The 26,993-nt window shown below is 43.1% G+C and overlaps 4 protein-coding genes across 4 annotated transcripts; 2 read left to right on the forward strand and 2 right to left on the reverse strand.

Moving 5' to 3' along the window:
• Window positions 1-309: 309 nt before the first annotated feature.
• LOC101064505 (calmodulin-alpha-like) lies at window positions 310-3,633 on the reverse strand. The gene is made up of 6 exons (XM_003975972.3): window positions 3,523-3,633; window positions 1,305-1,335; window positions 1,069-1,212; window positions 864-970; window positions 650-785; window positions 310-514 (listed from the first exon to the last, which is right to left on the reverse strand). Exons 1-6 carry the CDS (start codon window positions 3,523-3,525, stop codon window positions 486-488), a joined length of 450 nt encoding a protein of 149 aa, XP_003976021.1. The 5' UTR covers window positions 3,526-3,633; the 3' UTR covers window positions 310-485.
• Window positions 3,634-4,648: 1,015 nt separating this feature from the next.
• On the reverse strand, window positions 4,649-13,111 carry nrde2 (NRDE-2, necessary for RNA interference, domain containing). The gene is made up of 19 exons (XM_011616862.2): window positions 12,979-13,111; window positions 12,532-12,637; window positions 12,178-12,366; window positions 11,926-12,066; window positions 11,184-11,446; window positions 10,857-11,083; window positions 10,335-10,559; window positions 9,167-9,356; window positions 8,931-9,064; window positions 8,642-8,762; window positions 8,380-8,552; window positions 8,097-8,268; window positions 7,778-7,998; window positions 7,201-7,666; window positions 6,584-6,999; window positions 6,314-6,453; window positions 6,069-6,210; window positions 5,223-5,294; window positions 4,649-5,049 (listed from the first exon to the last, which is right to left on the reverse strand). Exons 1-19 carry the CDS (start codon window positions 13,052-13,054, stop codon window positions 4,924-4,926), a joined length of 3,600 nt encoding a protein of 1,199 aa, XP_011615164.2. The 5' UTR covers window positions 13,055-13,111; the 3' UTR covers window positions 4,649-4,923.
• Window positions 13,112-15,258: 2,147 nt separating this feature from the next.
• On the forward strand, window positions 15,259-17,955 carry LOC101069196 (tubulin beta chain-like). The gene is made up of 8 exons (XM_029832947.1): window positions 15,259-15,287; window positions 15,567-15,659; window positions 15,851-15,959; window positions 16,216-16,326; window positions 16,417-16,661; window positions 16,763-17,085; window positions 17,287-17,631; window positions 17,721-17,955. The coding sequence occupies exons 2-8, from the start codon at window positions 15,603-15,605 to the stop codon at window positions 17,860-17,862; spliced, it is 1,332 nt and encodes a 443-aa protein (XP_029688807.1). The 5' UTR covers window positions 15,259-15,287; window positions 15,567-15,602; the 3' UTR covers window positions 17,863-17,955.
• Window positions 17,956-20,342: 2,387 nt separating this feature from the next.
• On the forward strand, window positions 20,343-23,294 carry LOC101068120 (tubulin beta chain-like). Its single transcript, XM_011620988.2, has 8 exons — window positions 20,343-20,371; window positions 20,651-20,743; window positions 20,935-21,043; window positions 21,300-21,410; window positions 21,501-21,745; window positions 21,847-22,169; window positions 22,371-22,715; window positions 22,805-23,294. Exons 2-8 carry the CDS (start codon window positions 20,687-20,689, stop codon window positions 22,944-22,946), a joined length of 1,332 nt encoding a protein of 443 aa, XP_011619290.1. The 5' UTR covers window positions 20,343-20,371; window positions 20,651-20,686; the 3' UTR covers window positions 22,947-23,294.
• Window positions 23,295-26,993: the final 3,699 nt, after the last annotated feature.

The raw sequence follows: 26,993 nt of genomic DNA on the forward strand, positions 1-26,993 counted from the left end.
TCGTCCCTGTGGGGCCCCCCTAAGGCTCCACAACAGCCTGCCCCCCCCACCCCCCGCCCCTGGGTTCTCAACAGTAACCCGTCTAAAGCTGCATGCATGAAGAACAGAAAGAAACCAAACAGGAAGTCATAGAGGAAAGGTGATTGGCCAGCCCATAGAATCGTCATGACATCAGGCAGATGGAACCAGAAGCAGAAGGTGAGTGAACCAGGCCGCTGCAGAGAAACTGCCTGGCTCAAGGGTTCAACTCCGACTGGGCGGCGAAAGCACTGGGGGGGGCGGGGATACAAGCCAGTACATGCAGACTGATTTAGGTTTTTCTTAATCTTTTACCATATTTGAGTTTGTTTATATGGACAGATTTTGTTTTCCAACATTCAGTTTAAGTTGTCTATACAGAACAGTATGAATAAATGTAGAATTTTTGCAATAAGAGGTAAGTGAATCAATTGACCGATTTTCTTGATTGTTAATGCGAGTCCAGTTCATTTGGTCGTCATCATCTGAACAAATTCTGTAGAGGAGTTAAAAAAAATAAAAAGGAGAAGAAAAAAAACAGGTTTAGATTCCACAGAAGGGAGAGCGCCTCCGGCTACTCTGTACTTTTAGCAAAGAAACGGCTAGCGCGGCTAGCTGCGCCTTCCTTTACCTTCGTAGTTAACCTGTCCGTCTCCGTCGATGTCTGCTTCCCTGATCATCTCGTCCACTTCCTCGTCCGTGAGCTTTTCTCCGAGGTTAGTCATGACGTGGCGCAGCTCTGCGGCGCTAATGTAGCCGTTCCCGTCCTGGACGAGACGCATTACCGTCAACCGCCAACAGCCATTTCAGGCGTTCTGTTGCCAAAGCCGAACACGCAGACGCACCTTATCAAAGACCCTGAAGGCCTCTCTGATCTCCTCCTCGCTGTCGGTGTCCTTCATCTTTCTTGCCATCATTGTGAGGAACTCGGGGAAGTCGATGGTTCCGTTTCCTGGAAAACGACAAACAAAAACCAAACCTGGATCACTCCAAGCGTCCCACCGAAGGGGACGGGATTTACACCTGGCGCTCAGGTAAGACAACACGCACCATCAGCGTCCACCTCGTTGATCATGTCCTGGAGCTCGGCCTCGGTTGGGTTTTGACCGAGTGACCTCATGACGGTGCCCAGCTCCTTGGTGGTGATCGTGCCGTCGCCATCCTTGTCGAACAGGGAGAAGGCTTCCTTGAACTCTGGACCAACCCAAAAGACGGGTAAAAGGTTAAACCGGGAGTAAACGGGTAAGGTTAAGGGGGGGGGGCAACTAGGTTTAGCACCGTCTCACCTGCGATCTGCTCCTCTGTTAGTTGGTCAGCCTGAGGAAGACGGAAGGAAACGGGAGAGTTTTAAAGAGTGGATCCAGGACAGACAGGATTACTGATCTTTGACGTATCGGCACTCGCAACACAAGCGAACCAAAGCCAAAACTCGCCGCGCGGTGCCTCGAGTTGGCCGAACGCCCCCATACCCCTAAATGACACGCAAGGTTCCGAGCGGCCCGTTGTGGTGTGCGTCCAACCTTGATGAGATCAAAGCGGATGTCCGTCAGGTCCGCCACCAGCTTGGCTGCCTTCGGTTCCGTCCTTTTCGCCTCTCTACCTCGACTTCCAGCTCTTCCTCCATCCAGCTTCAACCCGGCGGCTCCCCTGTGCTGCTTGGCGCTCACACCCCGTCCTCCTGCACCCACTTTGAGGCTCAGGCCATCCAGGGCCTCCCGCACCGTCACCAGGTCCTCAGCCAGGCACTCGGCCCGTTTGCCGTCCTGGGTCGCCTGTTTTTTAACTTCAGCCAGTTCCGCCCTGGTCCTCTGCAGGCAGCTCCTCAGGTCCTGCATCTCCCTGACCAGGCTGTCCGTACGGCTCCAGGACGCGTCCATCATCACTTGAAGGAACGCTCTATAGTTCCTCTCCTGCTGGTGGATCAGCTCCCTGTAGTAGCGGTGCTGCTCGTCCAAGAGGTCATAGACGGTGGACAGGCCGACCAGATCATCTTCCGGTGGGTAGAGCGCCACCTTCTTTGGCAGCATGACGGAATGATGACAGCACGGACTAAAAGAGCGGCTGTGGCCGGCTGGAAAAGGCGGAGGGAAACAATTGTAGCCATTCATCTGTTGCTCCAGAACCGCGCGGCAGGCCGACAGAGGAAGCGGCGGATAAGAGCGTTCAGGCAGGGTGGGCGGCCGGACCGGCGCAGGAGAGGAGGCAGAAGTTTCTACAGTGACCCGCTTTAGAGCTGGGAGCTGGTTCCGAAGCCGACACGCAGATGTCCGTCTCATCCGCGCCCAGGAGCTGGTTCAACTGATAATCGTCTTCCCGTCGCGGCGCCGCCAGCGCACTTCACGCGACGTCATCCTGTCAAAGGACTTTTCCATACGTGTACTCTGTCATCTGGCTGCTTCTGTTGCAGCACCTAGGGAGGATCGGTTGGCGCTCCCTCACACCTCCTACTAAGCATCGCGCCGTCCACCTCACGCCAGACGAGTTGAGCTGCAATAACCCGAAACGCAGCATAGAGCAAAGTTTCAGGACTCGCGAACACAAAAACTGGGAATCCAGCAGAACCACATTCCTTAACGCCAGGTCGTGTGTCTGGCAGGAACGATCCCGCACACAGTGAAAAGTCAACAAACCCGAGTGAAAATCCTATAAAATGAATTTATAGCAACCCCACCGAGGATTGTTGGGACTGTCAGCACTCCAGAAATAATCATCTCTTCTAGATATAATGGGTACAGCAAAGAACACAACTACCAAACCCAGCATGGTGATACCCGCCTGAAGCTTTCCGACACCTCTGATCACCCCATTCTTTTACATACATATCGACAAATGATGCTTTATTGGTGCATTCGTTTCAAAAATCAGGCACAAAAACGTACATGCATGAGCCATGGCTGCACCGCGTATTGATGTGTCCCGGTGGTTGCTCGTATGCTGGACACATTGTCCTGCTTCTGCATCGGTTCTGACCCGGGGAGAAACAATAGATCGCGTCGATTTTAATGTTTCAGTAATTCAGGTAACGCCGGGGTGTTCGGTGGGCGGTTAACGCGGCTGACTACAGCTCGGGGGGGGGGGGGGGGGGGGGGGGGCATCCATGCCATTTTACTTCATGAAAACAAGATGGCAATTTTTAATTGCAGCCTCTAAAACGCAGCGCTGGAGTTAGCGGCGTTCCTAACGGTGCCACCCAGCAGAGCCGCGCCACAACTGGCACCGATGCAACCGGGATGCCCACATCTTTAGCGGCAGCATCTTAAGCAGCGGCGGCGCAATAAGCTTCTACCTCCGGCGGCGCTTCGCTAAACCCACCCGCCGGTGTTAACAGCTAACGTCGGTAAGCTAACAGCACAGCGCATGAAGCTCGTTTTACTAGCGGAAGATGCCGTTCAGACTGTCGGGCTATTTAACTAAAGTAAAAGACGACACTCGGCCCCGGTTTGCGTTGTTAAAACCGCGTCAGGCTCCACGAACGTCCCCGTAAAACCCCCCCGTCGTACTCACCATGGTTGCTTGAGAGGGTCGGGTCGGTCTGCTAATGCTACCACGAGATGCGAAATGGACGACTGCCACGGACCACCGCGAGCTTTGGAAGCGAGCGGGCGTGCACGCGGGCGGGCACGCGGGCGAGGCGAAGCACTTCTGTGCGGCTCAGTGTATTCTTCCGCAGTAAGCGCTACTTGCGCGGGCTCCGCCGTCAATCTGCCACCTGTGTGGATCCCATCCGCTGGGCAGAGATGATGAAATCATCCCATGTGGCATTCCAATGCAAACTTTTGGATCCATATGCTTTGACACGTTTTTTTTGTTTTTAATTGTCATCGATAATGGCAGAAACAAAAACCTTATCTGATTTAAAAGGGACGCTGAAAGTGCGGTCTGTCTCTTTGAATACGCGCAAGCCTAAATGTGTTGATGTATTTATTCTATTTAAGGTTATAAAAAAAATGGCACGACTGTAGAATAGTCGTGCTGCAACTTTTACTGTTGTTTCTCAATGTACGTTCATGGACCGGCCTTTTGCCAGCATACCTTTACCCACTTTTTTCGCCGGTATGGGCTCTATTTCTAGAACGATAAATGCCAATTTTAGAAGAAAATTGAGACTCTCAATGAAGAAATAAAAACAATTTATATTATCACTCTGTGAAGTATAACTTTGGGGTCAGTTCCTATTTTCTGGTTAACTAAAGCATAAGTCTCGGAAACTGGCGGACTATTTTGTGACGCGCGTATTTTTTTATTTTAAAAGCAGGCGGATGGATACATTCTCGACCTCACGGCGAAGTTCTGGTGTGTGAAAGACGGATCCTAATTGGTCGTTACAGACCCGCATATTCCGCGCTCTGTATCGAGGCCGCTGATTGGACAGAGCGGATCTGCAATGCGTCAAACCACGTCGCAGAGGCAGCAATGACGGGAGGGAGCGACTGCACCGCCGCTGTATTGATCAAGTTAGGAGTATTAAACGAAAAAGACGCGTTAAAAGTTTTTATTTTTGCGCAATTCAGTGGTTAAACGAATTTTAGGAAGTCAAAGATTTCCCACTATGTCAATTTATTGACGTAGTAATCCAACTAGTAATTTTAAGGAATGGAATTTAAAAAGGTGCACTTCCACATCAAAAAAGTTTTAAAACTTTTTAATGCATCTTTATCAATAACCGTTTCATGACAAATTATGTATATTAAAATATTCACCACTAAAAATCAATCTGTTGCATATTTTAAACCCGATATTCTTGTACATAGGTTAGACAAATGAAAAGGTCTTGTATCACTATAAACGTACTGCATTTTATTTATGTGAAACTGACAACATGTCTGACAATGATTATTGACTGAACAGTGACACACCAAGCTAATTTCTGAGAACTATATAATGATGTACACACACAGTGTGTATTTACTCCTCCAGGAGTATGTCCAGTTCTTCTATAGGCAGTCTCAGTCGGAGTTCTTTCTCCGTCATCACATCGACAAACTCCTGTATGCGCCCGGGGAACAACTGCACTCCGTCCATGTACACACCCTGATCTCACATGTACACCATACACACAATAACCATTTGCAAAAATGCAAATGTACATTCACGTACAAACATGCACGCCAGGGAAAGAGCGAGAGGAAAATACTTTTTTTCAGGGGGAATTTCAAAAGAAGCAGATGGTGATGAGCTGATGTTGAAACATGTCTGTGGCTTACCTTGGCCCAGGGCACATTCTGTAAAGCCTTATAAAAGATCCCGAGAGCTTTCTCTATCTTCCCATCTGAAACCTAGAAATTCACAGGCACATTGCAAGCACATACAAGAAACAAGAATATTTGAATATTTGTGAATATCTGAAGAAAACATGCAAATCAGATGGAGTTTGTTTTGGAAAACTAAATTTCTCTCCAAATGATGACAGCAAAACTCAGCTTTACTGCAGTTTTATTTTGGTTCTCAGGGGTTATAGTTCACAGTTTCATTGCTCCACTGATCAACTATATCAATGATGTTCCACTGTAAGAAATAATCCAGTCCTGAAAACCCCAAGTTAATCCTAAATTACCTTAATAATGAATAATCCTGTTTTATACCACAAGCATCGGTTACCATGGAAATCTAACCAGAGAGTCATTTTTTGCCAGCCTACTTGAGCTTCAATATATCTGGTATTAATCTGGCTTCACAGCAGACCCTCTGCTCAAAGATATCAACCCACATTTCCATCCTCCTCCTTTTAACCACCACCTATTCCTGATTCAGTGCAAGTGGGTGGCTGAAGCCTTCCAGCAGAAACCCAAATCTCATTCCTTTAGTAATAATAAAGTATAAACTACCCATATATTACTAAAGGTTTATATTCCCAATGCAAGTTGATACCAACGTATGTAAGGATCACACCCAGCTAGATTTGTTAATGCCAACATGCCCATGATGACAAAATAAGCCTTAAATAAAGCCTGTAGTACAGCTGCTGTCAAGTAGGACTGGATAAATAAAGAAGAGCAAATGTAAACGAGACCGTGCATGCGTGACAAGATGAGGTTTATATGCAATCTCACCAGGAAGTGCATGTACATTCTCCAGACTAGAGGGCAGCGAGAACCGGCCTCTTTTGATACGATGTTTTCGAACAATCCCCGTATGCGGTTGCTGAGTCCATTCTCTGGCAGGGTGGGCAAGGCAACGCATGGGCCACAGGACCTACAAAGCCAATGAAAATGAATTTTTAAGAAAAGAAAAAAAATCTAAAATAGGACTCATTTGTCTAATGTGACGTAGCAACGAATGATTGCTTGGTAAATACCCCAGAGCAGCATCTATCAACTGCTTCCTTTGTTGTTCAGCAACAATGGCAAAAAGGCGTGGCACCATGCAGCTGTTGCTCCTAGTTATAGAATGAAAAAAGCGGCGTGCACGACCAGCACTGTGGTACCGATTCTCCACCTGAAACACACGTAACACGACACTGGTGACACCCGAGGCCTCCAAATACTGAATCGGTGTCACGTGGATAATTGTGATGCTCGTTCAGGATTTTAAACCTTTAATATTCGGTAAGTAATGAACAGGTTACCTGTACATATATGCTCCAAAGAGGGGCGCTGGTGGGCCAGGTGGAGAGGGCAGAGGTCAGCATCTCTCTCACTGTTGCCAAGGGAAACACACTGACACTCTTATGATATCTGAGCAATGCTGCCTGCTGGACTGCTAGTGCCTCGCAGTCAGAAGCCAGCCTGCTCACTGAGTCCTGCGTGTGGCTGGAATCAGCCTCGGAGTGGCTGGCGTCGGCGGCCCGAGCAAGGCTGTCATCTTTTTCGCTAACATTCTGCATGTTGGAGATCAGACTGTGGTGTAGCGCCTCCATCCTCTCTCTAGCCTGGCTATAGACAGCATTAGCTGCTTGAATTCCCACTGTGAGGTACTGGAAAAGAGCATAGCTTCCAGCCAAGCCCCTGAGCCTAATGTTCTCTCCCGGAGGATCCTCTTGGCCTGGTGAAGGTGTGACAAGAAGTGAAATTCACAGGAGACACTTGAACCAATTAGAAAAGGAAGCACGAACAGTCTCACTGCTGTCTTCAAATGATTCAATCAGGCTTACAGTTTTAAAAAATTCAAACACTACTATTTTCTAGACAATTTTAAACAATCTGTGTTTTCCATTGTGAGGGGATAACATGTTGGTGAGTGAACCTTTTTTCCTGGTCTGGTCCAGAGCTGATAATCTGGCAGTCAAGGCCTGGTCATATAACTTCCGTGCTTTCAGGATGGAAACTGGAGACAGGGTCTGGGAGGCTGGGGATGCTGCTTCTGCTAGCTGTGTTAGCACATGCAGGGCTGGAGACGCAGTGACATCTGTAAGCCCTGCGCCCGGCGCACGTGCTACCTCCTCCACCTCCAGCTGAGCCCACAGCAGACACAGGTCACAGAGAGCAGGGTTTCTCAACCCTTTGTTGCCCCCTAATGCCATTGCTGTAGAAAAGACTTTGCGAGCCTCTTCTAGGTTGCCTATCAGCCACTCCAGGTGGCCGTACTCCCTCCACAGAACCAGCGACGAGCGGTTGTCTGACTCCTTGAGAAGCTGCTTTGCTATTCGCTTGCTGCTCTTCCCTTGAGAGCGGAGGCGCTTTTTGTTGCCACTACACAGGCAGCGCAAGACCTACGCATGATGCACGTATAAACACATACAGAGAGTTAACCTACTGCAAGGCTGACATATTCTTTTAAGTTAAAACAAAAATCAATGTCAATTTTCGTGACGGACTTGTACCTTGAGTTTTTCATAGCGCACCCGGCTGAGTGCTAAATTAGTTTGAGAGTCAACACGAAGAACAGGCTGGACCATTTTTAAAAGATTGGCAACAAATTTCTCTCCTTGCTTGCCGAGCCCTACCCACTTCCTGTTTCCCTGAAGAGTTGTCATGAGCCCTACAGGGTTGACCCCAGTGTCGGGTAGGTCTTGGTAGGTCAGAGGACGTTGGGGGTCGACACCTAATAGATAGAATCCGGGCAAAGTTACTCACTTTCTTGGTGTTACTAGTTTAAGCAGACCTTTATGATTGATAAACCTAATTAAGTATTTGTTTTACCGTGAGTGAGGAGAGAAAGGTTCTCCAGTAGGATGTCAGGACTACGAGGGGCTGCAGAGAGCGCAAAGTCAGTGGGCAGCCCCAGGAACGCCAGAAACTGCACAAGAAGACGAAGCTGGAGCTCCGGTGAGGGCAGTAAAATGAGGGAAGGACCGATGTCATCAAACAGCACCTACCGTTAAAAAAAAGAAGGTCAAAGTGATCGCAGTACATCAGGTGCATGGATTTAAGCACCTTTTTGGATGTTATGTGGCACAAAAGGAGAGGCACTTTAAAGGAGCACCTGTCGGTCTGGATCCTCACAGTCCTCTTCTGACTGACCCTTGGCCTTATCAGGCCTCCAGGGCAGCCAGTGAGCGGCCTCCCGAGACGACTCCACATCCAACCAGATTGTGTGTCGCGGCTGGCTGCGATCCTTCACTTCCTCCTCATCCTCTTCTTCCTCCTCTTCTTCCTCTGCGGACACACAGACCGTTCACACTTTAAGAAATCAGTTAAGCTGTATGGACTTACAATATTCAGGAAATGTAAAGGCTGTGATATACCTTCGCTGGGCTGTATCCACCCGCCTCTTTCTTGCTGGAGCATCCACATTTTCCAGCCTCTGGCTCCTATCTCTCCAACCCTCGCCTCTCCACTGTCCCAGAATGGCTCAAAGAATTCAACCTGTACAATCACACATCAATAAAATCACTGGCTTCATTTTCCAAAAGAATTCCAATTTAACATGTAAAATACAAGAAAAATGATTTGTGTGACACAATCCTTTAATTTTGGAGTGATTAGGGTCAAAGATCTTCTACATCACATCAGCTTTTTATTGCGCTTGTGTACCTGCTGCTTGGTGGTCAATTTTTGGACGCTGTCGGGTTTAAAAAAAGTAAAATCCATCATGGCTTGGAACAGAGAAATGGCCTTCTCCGAATGACCAGCCTGACGGAGGAAGTGGCACTGTTGGATGAAGATATCTGCAGCACAAAATTAGGAAAAGGGAAATTTTTCTCTTCAAGTGAACATGACAAACCAGACTATGAGATTAGAATTAATGCTTAATCAACCACGTCTTTTACCCAACATGTCCTCCTCAACTCCCGGCAGGGCTGGATGAGAGACCATGCTGCCGTCACGCACCGCACTGAGGGTGCTCAGACACTTCCCATAGGCAGCGTTGACCTTTGACACTGCGAAACTGCTGAAGTAGCTCTGAGTGAACAGTAGGTACTCTCGCCACAAGGGGGCACTGTTCGGATGAAGGAACACCTGAAATGCAGTAGATGAAGCATGGATGCACTCAAACTCGTTATGTGGAGGACAGATAGACAACATGAAAGAGATAAAATCAAATTTGCTCTGGACCCCGTAATAGTAGGAAAATGGTCGGGTCAGAGGTTTGTTAACTTAAAATTCTAGCTTTCAGCCAGGGGAGCAGCAGCAGCGCATATTGGATAACAATTCTTTCAACAACTGGTAGTCAGCATTCCTTTAGTGCAGGGGTCGGCAACCCGCGGCTCTGGAGCCGCACGCGGCTCTTTGGCGCCGCCCTAGTGGCTCCCTGGAGCTTTTTCAAAAATATGAAAATGGAAATTGTTTTAATATAATTTCTGTAGGAGGAAAAACGTGACAAACATTCTTAAAGTTTTCCAATGCTGTATAAATGTGTATAATAAATATTTAATTTCAACATCTCATTATAATGGAAGTTAAACTTAAAGCTCCATCTACAGCAGAGCGGTCACGTGGTGCGTCATTCTCTCCAGGATGCGCTGCAGGGAAAATAAACATTTCATCATGAATGCTCATTATGTATTTATAGCCTACTTATCATTTGGAAATTAGGCTAATATAGCTAATATAGACACTTACAGCATGTGTTGCCTTTATTATAAGCCCTATATAATGCTTTAATTTTTTGCGGCTCCAGACAGATTTGTTTCTTGTTTTTTTTGGTCCAATATGGCTCTTCCAACATTTTGGGTTGCCGACCCCTGCTTTAGTGCCATCAGAGGTGAATTTGAGAAATTCACAATTACAAAAACAGCGTTACCGATTGCCCTGTTTGTAAATTTTTCTAAGAAACTACCTGCATCTTGTGTTTCTGTTCATGAATAAATTCAGCACACAAAGCCACATATCGTTGTCAGTACATCTACAAACTTGGGCCAACTCCTGCCATCTGAAGTGCTGCGTGGCACCAGCACCAAGCAGAGTGCCCCAGACTGACACTCATCCCAGACTCACCAGTTTCTTCCACTCTTTGGCCAGAACTGAAGGCTCCAAGAGTTCCTGGCAGATCTTGAGTCTCTCCAGCTGCAGAGTTATGGAGCAGGGGTTGGTGGCAATTGCACGCTCCGCAATACTCAGCTTTTTCTCCAGGACTGCTCGGTAGGAAGACTTTCGACAGTCAACTGAAGTAATACCTTGTTCGCCTTCTTCATTTCCAAACACTGTTGTGCTCAACTCATCCTATAAAAGAGGAATACGGCTCGATGAACTTTAGATGCTGCTTAAAAAAATGACTAAAAATTTCAGATAAGCAGATGTTTAGTTTCAAGTAATTTAGAGTTTCACATTAAAATATGTGCCAGTACACATTTGCTGTTCACACAGCACAGCATTCAGAGCTGAACCAATAAAAATCCAGGTCAGGACCAAATGCCAATTTTTTTTATGTTCACTGGGTCCTCAAATGCCGACAGTATGTTGGTTTAAACCGTTTTTTGCCTGGTGTTAAAAGGTATTACATACAATACATCTTTTTACCTGGAATTTTATAAACTTTATCCATAGCTGTGTGTCCGTTGGCTGCTCTCTCAGCCGCCTGTTAAACTCTTCAGTTCTCCCAGTCAGAGGTGTTGCACTTGGCTCTGACTTCATGTCCAGATTCTCCTGTTCTGCATGCACCTGCTGTCCCTTCCCCTGGAGCCAGAGGGTAGTAGAGGAGTCATACACCCCCAGAGGATTCACGGCTGTCGACTGCACATCGCCGCCTGGATTAAAAAGGCATGTTGTTTTAAAAATAAGCCACACTGAACAGATAGCCTCTGCTCTGGTTAATGCTGCATAGCCTGTTTTGGCTAAACCTCCTACCAGGTGGTCCTTTTGTGTTCTCCTGATCATCAGTCAGTGGAAGAAATAAAGCAGGGCCAGTGGCACCACTGCATTCAGAATTTGTTGGAAATATAGAAACAAGCGCCTCAGACTTCAGCATCTGACGGTTGACTGCAGAGTAATATCTGTCCGCTGCTTTCTTGTTTGTGCCTTTCTTCTTCTTCTTTGACTGCGATTCCTCCCAGCTGACTTCTTGTTTACGTGGGTCCAGTCCCAAAGAAGAGTTGCCTTTCCTCCTATACCTGGAGCACACAGAATATCATAAACACGTGGACATGACAGTCTAACTGAGCATTTCTAAATGTATCTGATCTGTTTACTTCCACTTCTGACACTCATTTCCTTAATCATGTGTTTCTTATCCAGAATTTTACATGTCTGTCCTATAAGGTTTTTCAACCTGCATTAATCTTGTGATTGACATTTTCATAACAAGCTGATTTTCAGTACTTTAAATGTTTGTATTCAGTTAACTGGTAATTCCTAAATTGCTTTACTTGAGCCTAAATTTTGCTATTTAAAAAAAAAAGAAAACATTTTAAGGAAACAATCATGCTTGGAAACTACAAACGAGATACTGCGTTTTGTTATCCCCCCTTCTGATTGCTATCTGAAAGCGATAGAAAATCATCTGACAACTCTGAAGCTGATCTGAGCGGGGGGTAGCCATGAAGACGATTAAAAGTAAAAAAAATCACAAAGCTATAGTGGAGTGTAGTACTTTGCTATGTCTCCTCTGTACAGGGATTTATACGTCCAGTTGGCTGGGTCTGGTTTACGGTCCACACAGAACAGCTGCGCTGTGGGTAACTGGACGTCATCCAACCAGGAGAAACTGCTTGCTAATGGTGCGGCCTGTGATCTATGTACGGCAGATAAACAAAAAGAAATGAAAACTTTAAGCAGAAACAAGGTCAGACTGTAATGAATCATTTTAGAGTGAGCACAAGGTGACTAAATCTATCGACCGTACCCATTTTCCTCTTCTCTTTTGAGATCGCTGGGGTAAATGGTTTCAGATTCAGAGCCACTGCTGTCTGAATACTTCCCACTTTTCTTTTTGTGTTTCTTGTTCTTCCTCTTCTTCTCACTTTTCTTTTTCTTTTTCTTGGGCAGAAGCCTTTCCTGTTCCTCATGTGGCGAGCTTAATTGACTGTCCAGACTGAAGATTACAGGATTAAAATTTTGATAAAGCACTCAATTCTTCACCAGAGGGTTGGAACAGAAAACATAGTTGCCGTTTGTAGACCAACATCCTGGGGGGATTTTCACATATCACAGAATTTCAGAAGATATGTATATCGGGATTTATTTATTTTTGTTTTACCTTTGTTCCTTCTCAGTCCTGACATTTTTAGTCGTCTCCAAAAAACAATTATGAAGAGAGATGGCATCGCCAGTCTGAAAGGTTTTATTATTGAGCCAATCTAATTCTACAAAAAAAGAGAAAACAAAAATGATCAAAGCGTTTCTCAGAACAACTGGCAGCAAGTTACTTTTGTGACCGCTTTCACATTGCCGGCGTTCGGTTGTTAGCAAAATAATAAAAAGTTAGAAACGAATTTTAATGAAATTAAATGAAACACGCTGTTTAAAACAGCTGTTGATAGTCAAAAACGTCTTTGAGAGTTTAGCTGAATGAAGAAAATAAACCATTTCATTATACCATCGGGATAGCTAATACCTGGAGTAGTTCGTTTGAAATTTTACCAGTATAAATTCCACATAGAAATTCCAGCATATAAATCAGTAATGTATAAAATATATTCACCACCTTTAGAGGAAGATTCAGCTCTTTTGGGTTCTACTTCGGCAAAAGCTGGAAACAGCGCCATTACAGAGCGTCGCATAAACAGTCGCAGGAATATGACGTAATCCGAATGCTACTTAAAATTCTTTTTTTTAAAGAAAAACTTTATACATAAATTCAGCCAAAATTAAAAAATAAAAATCGCACAACCTTGGCAAACACTTGATCTCCTATCTGCTATACATGGATGGCAAAATAAATGTCCGTGGCAATTAATTAAGGATTTATTTAATTATTTTAATTTGAGAGCTTGTAACATGAAAGAATGTTCAGTTGAATTGAATGCAGTGACCAAACGTCCTCTTTTACCCGGACATGTCCTCTTTTCACGTCCTCTACACTCACCACTGAGCACAACGGTACTACATGGCAGTCACAGCAATACTGCCATTACTTTGCATAATATTTACCCGTTTAAGCACTATTTCAAATTTTCCAGAAATGAATGGCAATTGCACACTGTTTGTAGAACAAGTTCGGAAAGTGTCAAATTTATTTTTTGAATTGTTTTTTTTTCCATCTTAGTTTTGAAGTAGCTTTGTAAAATGTATTAAGTCATTCATTATTCCTGAATCTTGAAATAACATAAAAATCTCTTTGTTCCGTATTAGAAGATTCATATTCATTAAAGTTCTCCGAGTATACTTAAAATTTTAACTTAATTCTTGTTGAGTTCAAAAAAGGTAAATGCAAATTTTCTTATGATTTGTTTGCTCGATCCCCTATTTGAGTTCATAAAAAAAAAAACAAGAAGAAAAAAAAATCAATAATTTAAGCAACTAACTAAAGTTTGCAGTTGTCGAGACAAGCATTGCTTCAGTGGACACGATTTTGTCTGCTTGATCAGGTGTGCTTATCCTCTGTACCTCTCCTTCAGCAATAAGATTTTGTGTATAGCTATTTTATTGTTTTTAACTCCAAAAGGCAGAAAGTCAGACAAGCACTGGACAATATTTGGGGTTTAAATTTGCTGTATGAATTATATCTCTGTTTGGTTAATAGCTTTTTTCTAATTCTGTGTATTGTCAACAACACAAGTTAAACAGATTTGTATATTTTTATATAAAAAAAGAATTGCCTATTCAAAAACAAAAATGACAGAATGCACTTTAATCTCATGTTTTAATTTCCATACTTTCATTCCCTAGTTAATCCTGACAGGTCCCCTACAGACCCACCACATTAAAGGTCTCACGTTTCCTACCAATGTTTTGCCTGCAAGATGTAGACTGGTAAGTTGCTGAGCCAAATGTGGAATTTGTTCAGCCTTTTTGGCAACTTTTTGTAAATATTGTATTTCAGCATTGCCAACTAAGTGACTTTCTCTCTAAATTTGGCAACTTGAAAGCAGGTAACATTCTTTACTTCTCAATGTGAACCACTTCGTCTGTGCTCACACATGATCAGGCTCCCAGCAGCCTCCAACAGCATTCTCAGATATAGTCAGAACAGATGCACAGATGTTCTATTCTTTGGCTTTTCTCCAGAAATAATGGTTTCCATTGTGACCATATAATTTTGTTTTGAAATTCCAGAGAATCTATCAGAAGGCCTCTGGTTTGTCTATGTGCTCTCTGGCAAAATTGAAATGGGCAGCTTTATTCTTTTTTGAGAACAGAGGCTTCCATCTAGCAACCACCCCCATGAATGTAAAAGTATTCACTTTCATGTAATTGAAGAAACATGCAATTTCTTGCAGTCATTTCTCACACCACCCAGCCCAATTAACTGTCTTCAAATGGCAGCACTCATGCCCCCAGCATGGTTTCATTGTCATTTCTTAGACCGCACTTTGTTCATCTCTACCCCTGCCACTTCTGGAGGGCCCCAGGGCCTTAGTCAGCAACAAAAGACTTACAAAATATGAGAATAAAATATCGAAGACACCAAAACATACATATTGATTAGGAATAGTGTGATATAACTTTTATCCATTATTGGGGCAACTGGCTACAAGAAATTGTACATCTGCAAATTTTGTGACCATAGGAATGAATGGGAAAGCTTCCAGAAAGTTGATGCAATTTGTTATCTATACCCCCGCCCCCCCCCCCACCGACACCTAATGTCATGCAAAAATAAGGTAGTCCAAAAATTAGAGGAATTAATAGGCTTTGATATTTTATCTTTTAATGTCAAAGATCATAGGAGCTTTTATTCAAAGCAACATACTATTAAGGATATGTTACATTGTAACAATACTGAGGTCTATACTATTGGTATCGCTAAAATTCAGCCACATTAAGAAACTATATAAAAATAGAAATTACAAGGTAAGATATTGAAAACAAGTCATTTGTTTCTGTGAGCCTCTGCTTGAGTGTAGCACTAGCACTTCCACCCCACATGGTAGTCTTAATAAATCAAATATGTCAACTTAACTAAACAAAAACAAAGCATGATTTTTGTGGATTTATGTCAAGCATTTAAGTCAGTATCTTTTCCTATTTCGATGGAAAAATCAACAGAATCAACAAATAGCTTTTTTGTAGGTCAAAATGTATTTAATTTTGTTTTGCTGTTTCGATGATAATCCCCTTTGTGGCATCTAGCTGCTCCAGGAATTGCGAACACTGATTTAAATCACAATGAGGGAAATTGTACACCTACAGGCAGGCCAATGCGGCAACCAGATTGGCGCAAAGGTGAGGACAATTTCAAGTTTGTGTGTGATAGGAGAAATAACAAACCCCCTCATTTGTAATTTGTGGGCGGACGAATAGCCTTACTTAGCAACAAAGCTAATGATCGCTTCTGGCCATATTATCAAGACTGTACTCATCAAAGCAAGTTATTTTACCTTGCCAGGTAATTTGAGGTCTATTTCTCTTTGTAGTTTTGGGAGGTAATAAGTGACGAACATGGGATTGACCCTTCTGGGAAATACAGTGGCGACAGTAACCTGCAGTTGGAGCGAATTAATGTCTATTACATTGAGGCATCAGGTAACCACTACAAAAATCCTCTGCCACATCAGAACTTGACTGTATAGTTTAACATTTATTGTACCTCATCCACAGGCTCCAGTCATGCAGGATCCTGGGAATCATTAGTTGTTGATACATAAAGGATTCATTCATTTTCACTGCCTTGTTTTTACCATTAGAAGAAACAACTAAAATCATTGTTACAAAGGACCATATGATAGCTAAATTATTAAAACTGATTTAGATTTTTAACAAACATTCTTTGTTTTTGTAGGTGGGAAGTATGTTCCCCGTGCAGTCCTGGTGGATCTGGAGCCAGGCACAATGGACTCTGTGAGATCTGGACCTTATGGGCAGATCTTTAGACCGGACAACTTTGTTTTCGGTAAGAAATCTTCAATGTTCGAGTAAATCAGAAACTTATATTATTTTTGAATTTTCTGTTGAACTATTTAAATGACTGTATGACATACAGGCCAGAGCGGAGCAGGTAACAACTGGGCCAAAGGCCACTACACTGAGGGAGCCGAGCTGGTAGACTCGGTCCTGGATGTGGTGAGAAAGGAGGCAGAAGGCTGCGATTGCCTCCAGGGCTTCCAGCTGACACACTCTCTGGGAGGAGGTACAGGCTCTGGGATGGGCACACTGCTCATCAGCAAAATTCGAGAGGAGTACCCAGATCGCATCATGAACACCTTCAGTGTTGTACCTTCACCAAAGGTTCATAAAATTTCTCTCAAACTTTATAGCAAAATGTGTGCTTACAGTTGGCTGTATCTCTTGTGTTATCACCATGGTTGCATCTTTATTCTATGCTACAGGTGTCAGATACAGTGGTGGAGCCATACAATGCCACCCTCTCTGTGCATCAGCTTGTTGAGAACACCGATGAGACATACTGCATTGACAATGAGGCCCTCTATGACATCTGCTTCCGCACATTGAAGCTGACCACACCCACCTATTCTGACCTCAACCATCTTGTCTCATGCACCATGAGCGGTGTTACGACTTGTCTACGCTACCCTGGACAACTTAATGCTGATTTGAGGAAACTGGCTGTCAATATGGTGCCCTTCCCCAGACTCCACTTCTTCATGCCAGGCTTCGCTCCATTGACCAGCCGTGGTAGCCAACAGTACAGGTAGACAATCAGAATTTTTACTTGTATTTTAGTGCATTCCAAATATATTTTGAGGGATTTATATGGTCAAACATGTCAGGTTTGGTTCAGATAACTAGTGATGAAATGAATCCTGTCTGGGCTGTCAAGAACCTCTTCTATAGTAAAATATCAACAAGTGTATGAATACTTGTTTTCATTGATTTTTATTTTTACTTGCAGAGCACTGACAGTTCCAGAACTCACCCAGCAGATGTTTGATGCCAAGAACATGATGGCAGCTTGTGACCCACGTCATGGAAGATATCTTACAGTTGCTGCCATCTTCAGAGGTGCCATGTCGATGAAAGAGGTGGATGAGCAGATGCTGAATGTGCAAAACAAGAACAGCAGCTACTTTGTAGAGTGGATTCCCAACAATGTTAAGACGGCCGTCTGTGACGTCCCCCCCAGAGGCCTCAAGATGGCCTCCACCTTTATTGGCAATAGTACAGCCATTCAGGAACTGTTCAAGCGTATCTCAGAGCAGTTCACTGCAATGTTCCGCCGCAAAGCTTTCCTCCACTGGTAAGCTAAGAGGGTGAAATGAGTATATAAACTGCTCTAAATGGAAAAAATATAACATTGCGTACAGTAATTGCATTTTAATTTTTCAGGTATACTGGTGAGGGCATGGATGAGATGGAGTTCACTGAGGCTGAGAGCAACATGAACGACCTGGTGTCCGAATATCAACAGTATCAGGATGCTACGGCTGAAGAAGAGGCAGAGGGTGACGAGGAGGAGGAAGATGCTTGAGAGCAGAAAGTGCCTATTATTTTAAATGTCTGAAGCCAAAGATGGAAATATGCAGAGAAAGTAAAAGTTCTTGAAGGGAACCAGCCACTGACAGAATATTGTTTTTGTGGATATGTATATAAACCTGTGTATTAGTAGGTTGGATCTCCTTTTACAGCCATTACTTCAATCAAATGTCTTCTTTTATCCACTAACCAGTCTGCTGCTTGCAGAAGTCAGTCAGTTGAGAAGTTAGAGGCACATCTGAGATTATGGTCAAGGATTTGATGTCAGAGAATTCATTAGTCTTAGGATAATTTTCTAGACATCCAGGTCAGAAGCAGAAAACAGCCCCAGATCTTCACATTCTTACCACCAGGTTCTACTATTGGGGGGAGGTTTTATTCTTTGGCTTTACTCCAGAAATAAGTTTTGATTGTGACCATATAATTTTATTTTCAACTTGTCTGTCCGGAGCATTTACCAGAAGGCCTCTGGTTTGTAGTTGTGCTCTCTGGCAAAATTGAAATGGGCAGCTTCTTTTTTTTTTGTTAGTAGCAGAGGTTTCCATCTAGCAACACTCCCATGAATGCAACAGCTATTCATTTTCATGTGATTGTTGACAGATGCACATTTGTCCCAGATGCTATCAAACAGGTCTGTGACTATTTAGCTGTGATTTGGGTTGATAGTTTTGATGGACATCCACTTCCAGGCAGAGTTGCTGTTATGTTGAAGGCCCACTATTTGTAAATCATTTGTCTTTCAGTGGATGTATGGAGTTATAATCTCTTGGAGATGGTCTTTTAGACCTCTCCAGACTGATGGGTTGACTGTACCCTATTCTAGGTGGATGATTCTGGTATATACACTACCCTCATCCTTCCTGAGCTGAGTGCGGCCTTTGACACATTTTCTTACATCCTTCCCATAAAAACAATCTTCCTTTGGCAGCACTCATGCCCCTACCCTGGTGTCATTGTCATTTCTTAGACCGCACTTCTGGTGAGCCCCATGGCTATGTCCTGGGGCAGCCCCTTTCTCCATGGGAATATTTACCATAAATTCAACAAATTAATTTTTATTGCTTTAAGGATGACACCCAACTCAAGATTCAGCTGGTCCAGAATTTCACCGCTTGTAACATTTCCAGAACTGCTCCAATCCACCAAATCACCCCCCGCCCTTCAAAAACTCCATTGACTCCCTGTCAAATTCAGAATAGAATTCAAAATCTTACTGTATACATAAGGCCATCCATGACCTTGCTCTTCCTTATCTGTCAGATAACCATATTATCACCCCAGCCCACTCCCTCAGATCCTCTTAGGGTACTGTGGCCCTTGCCTACCTCAGTACCATTGGAAACTGAGCTTTCAGCCTTTCTGCTTACCAACTCTGGAACTCTTCCACCAGACATATGTAACATCGACTCTCTCAATTTAGACCAGAAAAATCATCGAGAATCATCTTGCCCTCAAACCTTTGAGAATTGACAGAGGCTAGCCAGACACCAGAGGTCAGTGACATACTTGTGGTTTGACCACAAATGGTGTTGACGATCCTCCAGTCAGTAATTCTCTATGGAGCAACTCAGGAGGGCAAAACAGTCTGCGTATGTTACCATGGATCCAAGGGTGTGAAAGATGCATTATCACTCACTGTCCATACCATAAATTCGCAAAGTAAATAGTTGTCAGTGTCGGCTAAATGTGCCTAGAATAACTCATATGAAAGGGACCATGGATCAGTGGAATATTCTAAATCTTTCGTGAACTCAACAGGTCATGTGCAAAATTATGGAAGCTTGAATTCTTGATCCTTGGATCAAAGTTTGATTTACAGCGACATACAAGACCAAAGAGCTGCTCTCCATGCTACTGGTACCGATTAACTTCAACCACAGTCAGCAACAATAGAAGGAATACGTTAAGATATTGAAAACAAAAGACAGCAAACGTGTGGCTTGATTGGGCATACTTTGTCCCTGATGAAGTCACACTGCATATTAGAGTGGCCTTTTATTGTGGCCAGTGTAAGGGAAAAATCATACTGTCTAAACAGTATCTGTACATGCGACGTCTGCGAAGTCGGTGGCCTTAGCCAGCAATGAAAGACTTACAAAATGTGAGAATAAAATATTGAAGACACCAAAACATACAGATTGATTAGGAATAGTGTGATATAACTTTTATCCATTATTGGAGCAACTGGCTGCAAGAAATTGTACACCTGCAAATTTTGTGACCATAGGAATGAATGGGAAAGCCTCCCGCAAGTTGACACAATTTGTTATCTATACCCCCCCCCCCCCCCCACCTAATGTCACGCAAAAATAAGATAGTCCAAAAATTAAAGGAATTAATAGGCTTTGATATTTTATCTTTTAATGTCAAAGATCATAGGAGCTTTTATTCAAAGCAACATACTATTAAGGATATGTTACATTGTAACAATACTGAGGTCTATACTATTGGTATCGCTAAAATTCAGCCACATTAAGAAACTATATAAGAATAGAAATTACAAGGTAAGATATTGAAAACAAGTCATTTGTTTCTGTGAGCCTCTGCTTGAGTGTAGCACTAGCCTTTCCACCCCACATGGCAGTCTTAATGAATCAAATATGCCAACTTAACTAAACAAAAACAAAGCATGATTTTTGTGGATTTATGTCAAGCATTTAAGTCAGTATCTTTTCCTATTTCGATGGAAAAATCAACAGAATCAACAAATAGCTTTTTTGTAGGTCAAAATGTATTTAATTTTGTTTTGCTGTTTCAATTATAATCCTCTTTGTGGCATCTAGCTACTCCAGGAATTGGGAACACTGATTTAAATCACAATGAGGGAAATTGTACACCTACAGGCAGGCCAATGCGGCAACCAGATTGGCGCAAAGGTGAGGACAATTTCAAGTTTGTGTGTGATAGGAGAAATAACAAACCCCCTCATTTGTAATTTGTGGGCGGACGAATAGCCTTACTTAGCAACAAAGCTAATGATCGTTTCTGGCCATATTATCAAGACTGTACTCATCAAAGCAAGTTGGTTTACCTTGCCAGGTAATTTGAGGTCTATTTCTCTTTGTAGTTTTGGGAGGTAATAAGTGACGAACATGGGATTGACCCTTCTGGGAAATACAGTGGCGACAGCAACCTGCAGTTGGAGCGAATTAATGTCTATTACATTGAGGCATCAGGTAACCACTACAAAAATCCTCTGCCACATCAGAACTTGACTGTATAGTTTAACATTTATTGTACCTCAGCCACAGGCTCCAGTCATGCAGGATCCTGGGAATCATTAGTTGTTGATACATAGAGGATTCATTCAGTTTCACTGCCTTGTTTTTACCATTAGAAGAAACAATTAAAATCATTGTTAGAAAGGACCATATGATAGCTAAATTATTAAAACTGATTTAGATTTTTAACAAACATTCTTTGTTTTTGTAGGTGGGAAGTATGTTCCTCGTGCAGTCCTGGTGGATCTGGAGCCAGGCACAATGGACTCTGTGAGATCTGGACCTTATGGGCAGATCTTTAGACCGGACAACTTTGTTTTTGGTAAGAATTCTTCAATGTCCGAGTAAATAAGAAACTTATATTATTTTTGAATTTTCTGTTGAACTATTTAAATGGCTGTATGACATACAGGCCAGAGCGGAGCAGGTAATAACTGGGCAAAAGGCCACTACACTGAGGGAGCCGAGCTGGTAGACTCGGTCCTGGATGTGGTGAGAAAGGAGGCAGAAGGCTGCGATTGCCTCCAGGGCTTCCAGCTGACACACTCTCTGGGAGGAGGTACAGGCTCTGGGATGGGCACACTGCTCATCAGCAAAATTCGAGAGGAGTACCCAGATCGCATCATGAACACTTTCAGTGTTGTACCTTCACCAAAGGTTCATAAAATTTCTCTCAAACTTTATAGCAAAATGTGTGCTTACAGTTGGCTGTATCTCTTGTGTTACCACCATGGTTGCATCTTTATTCTATACTACAGGTGTCAGATACAGTGGTGGAGCCATACAATGCCACCCTCTCTGTGCATCAGCTGGTTGAGAACACCGATGAGACATACTGCATTGACAATGAGGCCCTCTATGACATCTGCTTCCGCACATTGAAACTGACCACACCCACCTATTCTGACCTCAACCATCTTGTCTCATGCACCATGAGCGGTGTTACGACTTGTCTACGCTACCCTGGACAACTTAATGCTGATTTGAGGAAACTGGCTGTCAATATGGTGCCCTTCCCCAGACTCCACTTCTTCATGCCAGGCTTCGCTCCATTGACCAGCCGTGGTAGCCAACAGTACAGGTAGACAATCCGATTTTTTACTTGTAGTTTAGTGCATTCCAAATATATTTTGAGGGATTTATATGGTCAAACATGTCCGGTTTGGTTCAGATAACTGGTGATGAAATGAATCCTGTCTGGGCTGTCAAGAACCTCTTCTATAGTAAAATATCAACAAGTGTATGAATACTTGTTTTCATTGATTTTTATTTTTACTTGCAGAGCACTGACAGTTCCAGAACTCACCCAGCAGATGTTTGATGCCAAGAACATGATGGCAGCTTGTGACCCACGTCATGGAAGATATCTTACAGTTGCTGCCATCTTCAGAGGTGCCATGTCGATGAAAGAGGTGGATGAGCAGATGCTGAATGTGCAAAACAAGAACAGCAGCTACTTTGTAGAGTGGATTCCCAACAATGTTAAGACGGCCGTCTGTGACGTCCCCCCCAGAGGCCTCAAGATGGCCTCCACCTTTATTGGCAATAGTACAGCCATTCAGGAACTGTTCAAGCGTATCTCAGAGCAGTTCACTGCAATGTTCCGCCGCAAAGCTTTCCTCCACTGGTAAGCTAAGAGGGTGAAATGAGTATATAAACTGCTCTAAATGGAAAAAATATAACATTGCGTACAGTAATTGCATTTTAATTTTTCAGGTATACTGGTGAGGGCATGGATGAGATGGAGTTCACTGAGGCTGAGAGCAACATGAACGACCTGGTGTCCGAATATCAACAGTATCAGGATGCTACGGCTGAAGAAGAGGCAGAGGGTGACGAGGAGGAAGAAGATGCTTGAGAGCAGAAATTTCATTTTGTGTTTGTTTCATTCAGACAAATGCCAGCCAGTATAATGCCTATGTTAATGTTGTCTGTATATGTGGCATCTGTTGCATATCTGTCCATCCCAGAGAGATGTGGCTCTCCTTTAGGTCTCTTCTTTTTCCACTAAAAGTGTTTTTTTTTAAATGTTTTTCCTGAATCGGTTCGAGGCTACAGGGTGTCACAACTGTGCGGACTGTAAGTCGAGCCAACGCAAACAGTGTTTGTGATATTGGGCTCTTAATAAATTGGTTCTTTCCCCATGTGTTAATGGGACGGTTTTTCCTCATGTCTACAGTAATATGAGCTATAAAGTAATTGAAAAACACTGATTTATCCAATTTTTTTTCTTGCCTGTTATCCATTTTACTAAATCATCCATAAAAACACTGGTTTAAATATTTTCGGTGCGGCAGAATACTGATCACGCTCATTTTAAAGACAAAATGTTCGGATCTGCTGACACGAATCGAGATCCCAAATGCAGACACACACGATAACGTGAGGTTGAAAACAAGTTTACTGAGGTCCAAGTTCTGAACAGAGCCAAAGGGTGCAGGTGAGAGACAAACCCAGTCAGACTGGAGCGGGGGGGGGGGGGGGGGGGGGGGGGGGGGGGGGGGGAAACAACGAATTGGCCATGAGTGGATAGATGAACAGGCTTTTAAAGAGAACGGCAGGTGTGGATAATAAGAGGAGATCGTCTTCAGGTGTGCCTTGCTCGCCCCACGGAGGAGAGGCAGGAAACCGCTCCGCCCAGCCTGAAAACAGACAAAGAAGGGAAAACAGACGAGACACAGAAAGTGAGAGGGAAAACACTCAGGACTCTGAACACAAAAGGGTCAAATGGATCTCAAGGGAATGGTAATCATAAATCATTGGTTGACTCAGACGAAACAATGTGTGGTCCCCTCCCCAATCTGGCCAGTGACTGGCTGTCACTGTGGTTCCCCCGAAACCCAACTGTCCTTTGATGACAATCGGAACAGTTTTTGGGGATATCTGGTCTTATCAACCCTCTGGACTGAGGGTGTCCATCCCATTCGGGGTGGTATCCCTCTCATCTCTAGAGATTATTTTGGACTCGGTAATCTGACACTCCAGGGTCCAGACCAGGACACGGTTGTGGTCCTACACACCTCTCTGCTGGTTCTGTAGAACCATCAACCACCATTAACATTTTTAACAATATTATCGATGTGTATAGTTTCTGTCCTATGATTAAAAATTCACTAAGCACAGAGCAAAAGAGCCAATCAAAAGAATCTTCTTAAAATGTCCTCACAACTTCAAAGGACTTAGGGTTAAGGTATGTCTTTAGGTTTCAGGTTAGGATACTTAAATTTTAACATTTAGATAGATTAGGGGGTCAGAAATAGGATTGGGACAGAATGTTCGTGTGTGTTTGTTGAAATCCTTCCTAGATGTCCTCAAAATATTGTCGAGGTGTCGCAGTCAGTTTAAAACAGCACCACAAATTCTTGTCAGCATTGTTCTGGTCAGATGACCATTTTGAAATTATTTGTGTCTTCGTGTCACTTAAAATTTTTATAAATTACTATTTAAAAAAATATTGTAAACCATCATCAGCCTCTAATCTTAGATATCAAATATTACTGAATATATTAACATTTTTTATGATCCAACCCCAAATTATGAAAATTGAATATATATATTAAATATGTTTAGTGTAAATTTGATTTCTCTGATTATTGCAAAGTGTAGTCATAAAAAACTGGTTAAGAACTATTAATATGGTTTACAAACTACTTGCACAAAAAGTGTTCATCAAACCCTAGAATTGATCAACCTGCAACAGTCCCACCACTGCCGCTCCTTCCTCAAGCTTGAGGAGCTTCAACAGCTGTGCGGTGAGGAGAGTCCACAGCAATCTGCACCCCCTCCCATCCCCACACACAAATACGCACACACACTCTCGTTAACCTTCCCTCCCCAGACAGGCTGCTGTAACATCTGGAGCAGGACCACTGGGTTGAGGAGCAGCTTCCAGGAAGCTGTGAGATGACTAAACTCTAGTGGTGCTCTGTGCTCAAAACCCCTTTAAAGGGGGTTGAACTGGGGCCCCAGTGCAAATTTTGCATCAATTTAATGTGCCAATGTCTGCTGATATGACATTAATGGGCAGCTCGTGGTTTAGAGGACAGGAATTTTCCTTGTAACTGGAGGGTTAGTGAGTGTGCAAATAATTAGAGGAGAGAAAGAATAAAGTTCCTTGAATCCTGTCTGAAATAAAACTTTTAATTTAGATGGTGTTTTGCCAGTATGTGATACTGCCATCTCATATCATCACCATTGTTCGCTGGAAAAAGCAGAACGGGGGGCAGAACCCCCATCTTATCTCTCTGATAACAGAAGCGAGGCCACTTTTTTTTCGCTTGTGTGAGCATAAAATGAGACTTTGGTATGCTGCTCCAATCTTCTACTAAGTTTTAATATTCTTTACAAGCAGAACCAAAACCAGTTTCTTCCAAACAGTAGCTCAGTCATGTTACATGTACTCCAGTGGCTCCTTTTATAAACAGGCCCGTATCGCCTTGTAAATGAGGATTGACACACTTTTTCACTTCTTAAATTGTGATTTATTTGTCTATACAGTCCATGCTCAGATTTCTTTGTTAAGAAGGTGGTGTGTGCATTCAATCAGGTTCCAGTTTCCTCCCAATAAAAGAATATTTAAGATTGTATTTCGTTGGAACATTTACCAGCCTTGCCTCTAGAGTTTATCCTAAATACATTACAAATTAATGGGGGGAAAAAGGAGTTACAATAGTCAGAACGGGGAGAATAATAAAAAAAGACTTTTCCTGTATTCTATCCATATAATAGTTCACAAGTGGTATTAGCAAAGCTCTCATTAATCCAACTAGTAGCTCCTTAAGGTATTCCTCTAAGATAAGGAGTCATTTCAGACTCCTTTATGTCAAATACTGTCAAAATGTAGCATAATGTTGCTGTGATATTAAGACTGAATTAACTTGGAAAACAAGCATGTTTACATTTTTACAGCCACTGTGTTGACTTTTGATTACATATATATATATATATATATTTTTTTTGTTAAAAATATGATATATAAACAGTAAGGTCCATATACGGTAGTGCACACCTGCCACGAGATGTTGCAGTTCCACTATAAACCACTAAATGGCAGTAAAAGTCCGTGATCTTGTAGAAATGTGACGCGCAAGTCCCCCATTAAAAACACGCAATTCTTTTAATCCATGAATGAAATCACATTAAGAATATAGCCAGAAGCGAGAGAAGTAGGTCTGCTTGCAACTCTTTAAATAAACATTGCTGAGACACCAAGAATAACACCCTTCTCCTCCTCCTATAGTCCTTTATACGTATGTTTACGCTGATTTGAGATTGTTCACATATTCATATCCATTGAATCCCTTATTGCACGCATAGAACACCATCTTATTCCTGCTTAAAAAATGCACATTTTCTCCCTTATAGTCGATATTATACTACACAAAGTCTAGCCTATTGAAAATAAACTGCCATGAAACACACTTAAAGGGAAGTCATTTGAATATGAATAAGGTAAATTTCGTCATATTGGATTGAACTCTGGGCAGTCCATGAAAACTACCCAGGCCTGAGTTTTCTGAGGCAGATGAGAGATGTTCGGTAAAAGAGGAGCCATTGGGAGAACACCAGGGATCACAGAGAGGAAAATGGCCAGTCTTGAGGGGAAACCGAATCCAGACGTACAGACAGCTCTTCATCATGACTGAAGAACTGAAGGACTGCAGGCAGATGCTGGGCTGCCAGCTGGTCCTCACTCTGAGTATGTTGTTGAAGCTCTTCTACAGCTCAAATGGGACATCAGAATGCTGCAGTTTTGCTTTCAGAAAGTGATCTGGTCATTTATAGCAACCACAGAACCTGCCATAGACTCAAATAAGGTAAAGGTCCAAAACAAGATAGACTATTTTAAAGATACTAAAATTATCAGTGTTTTACAACATTGGTACTGTTTGTTACCCAGAAGGGG

Source organism: Takifugu rubripes, chromosome 2 (assembly GCF_901000725.2).
Source record: "Takifugu rubripes chromosome 2, fTakRub1.2, whole genome shotgun sequence".
Classification (NCBI taxonomy): Eukaryota; Metazoa; Chordata; class Actinopteri; order Tetraodontiformes; family Tetraodontidae; genus Takifugu; species Takifugu rubripes.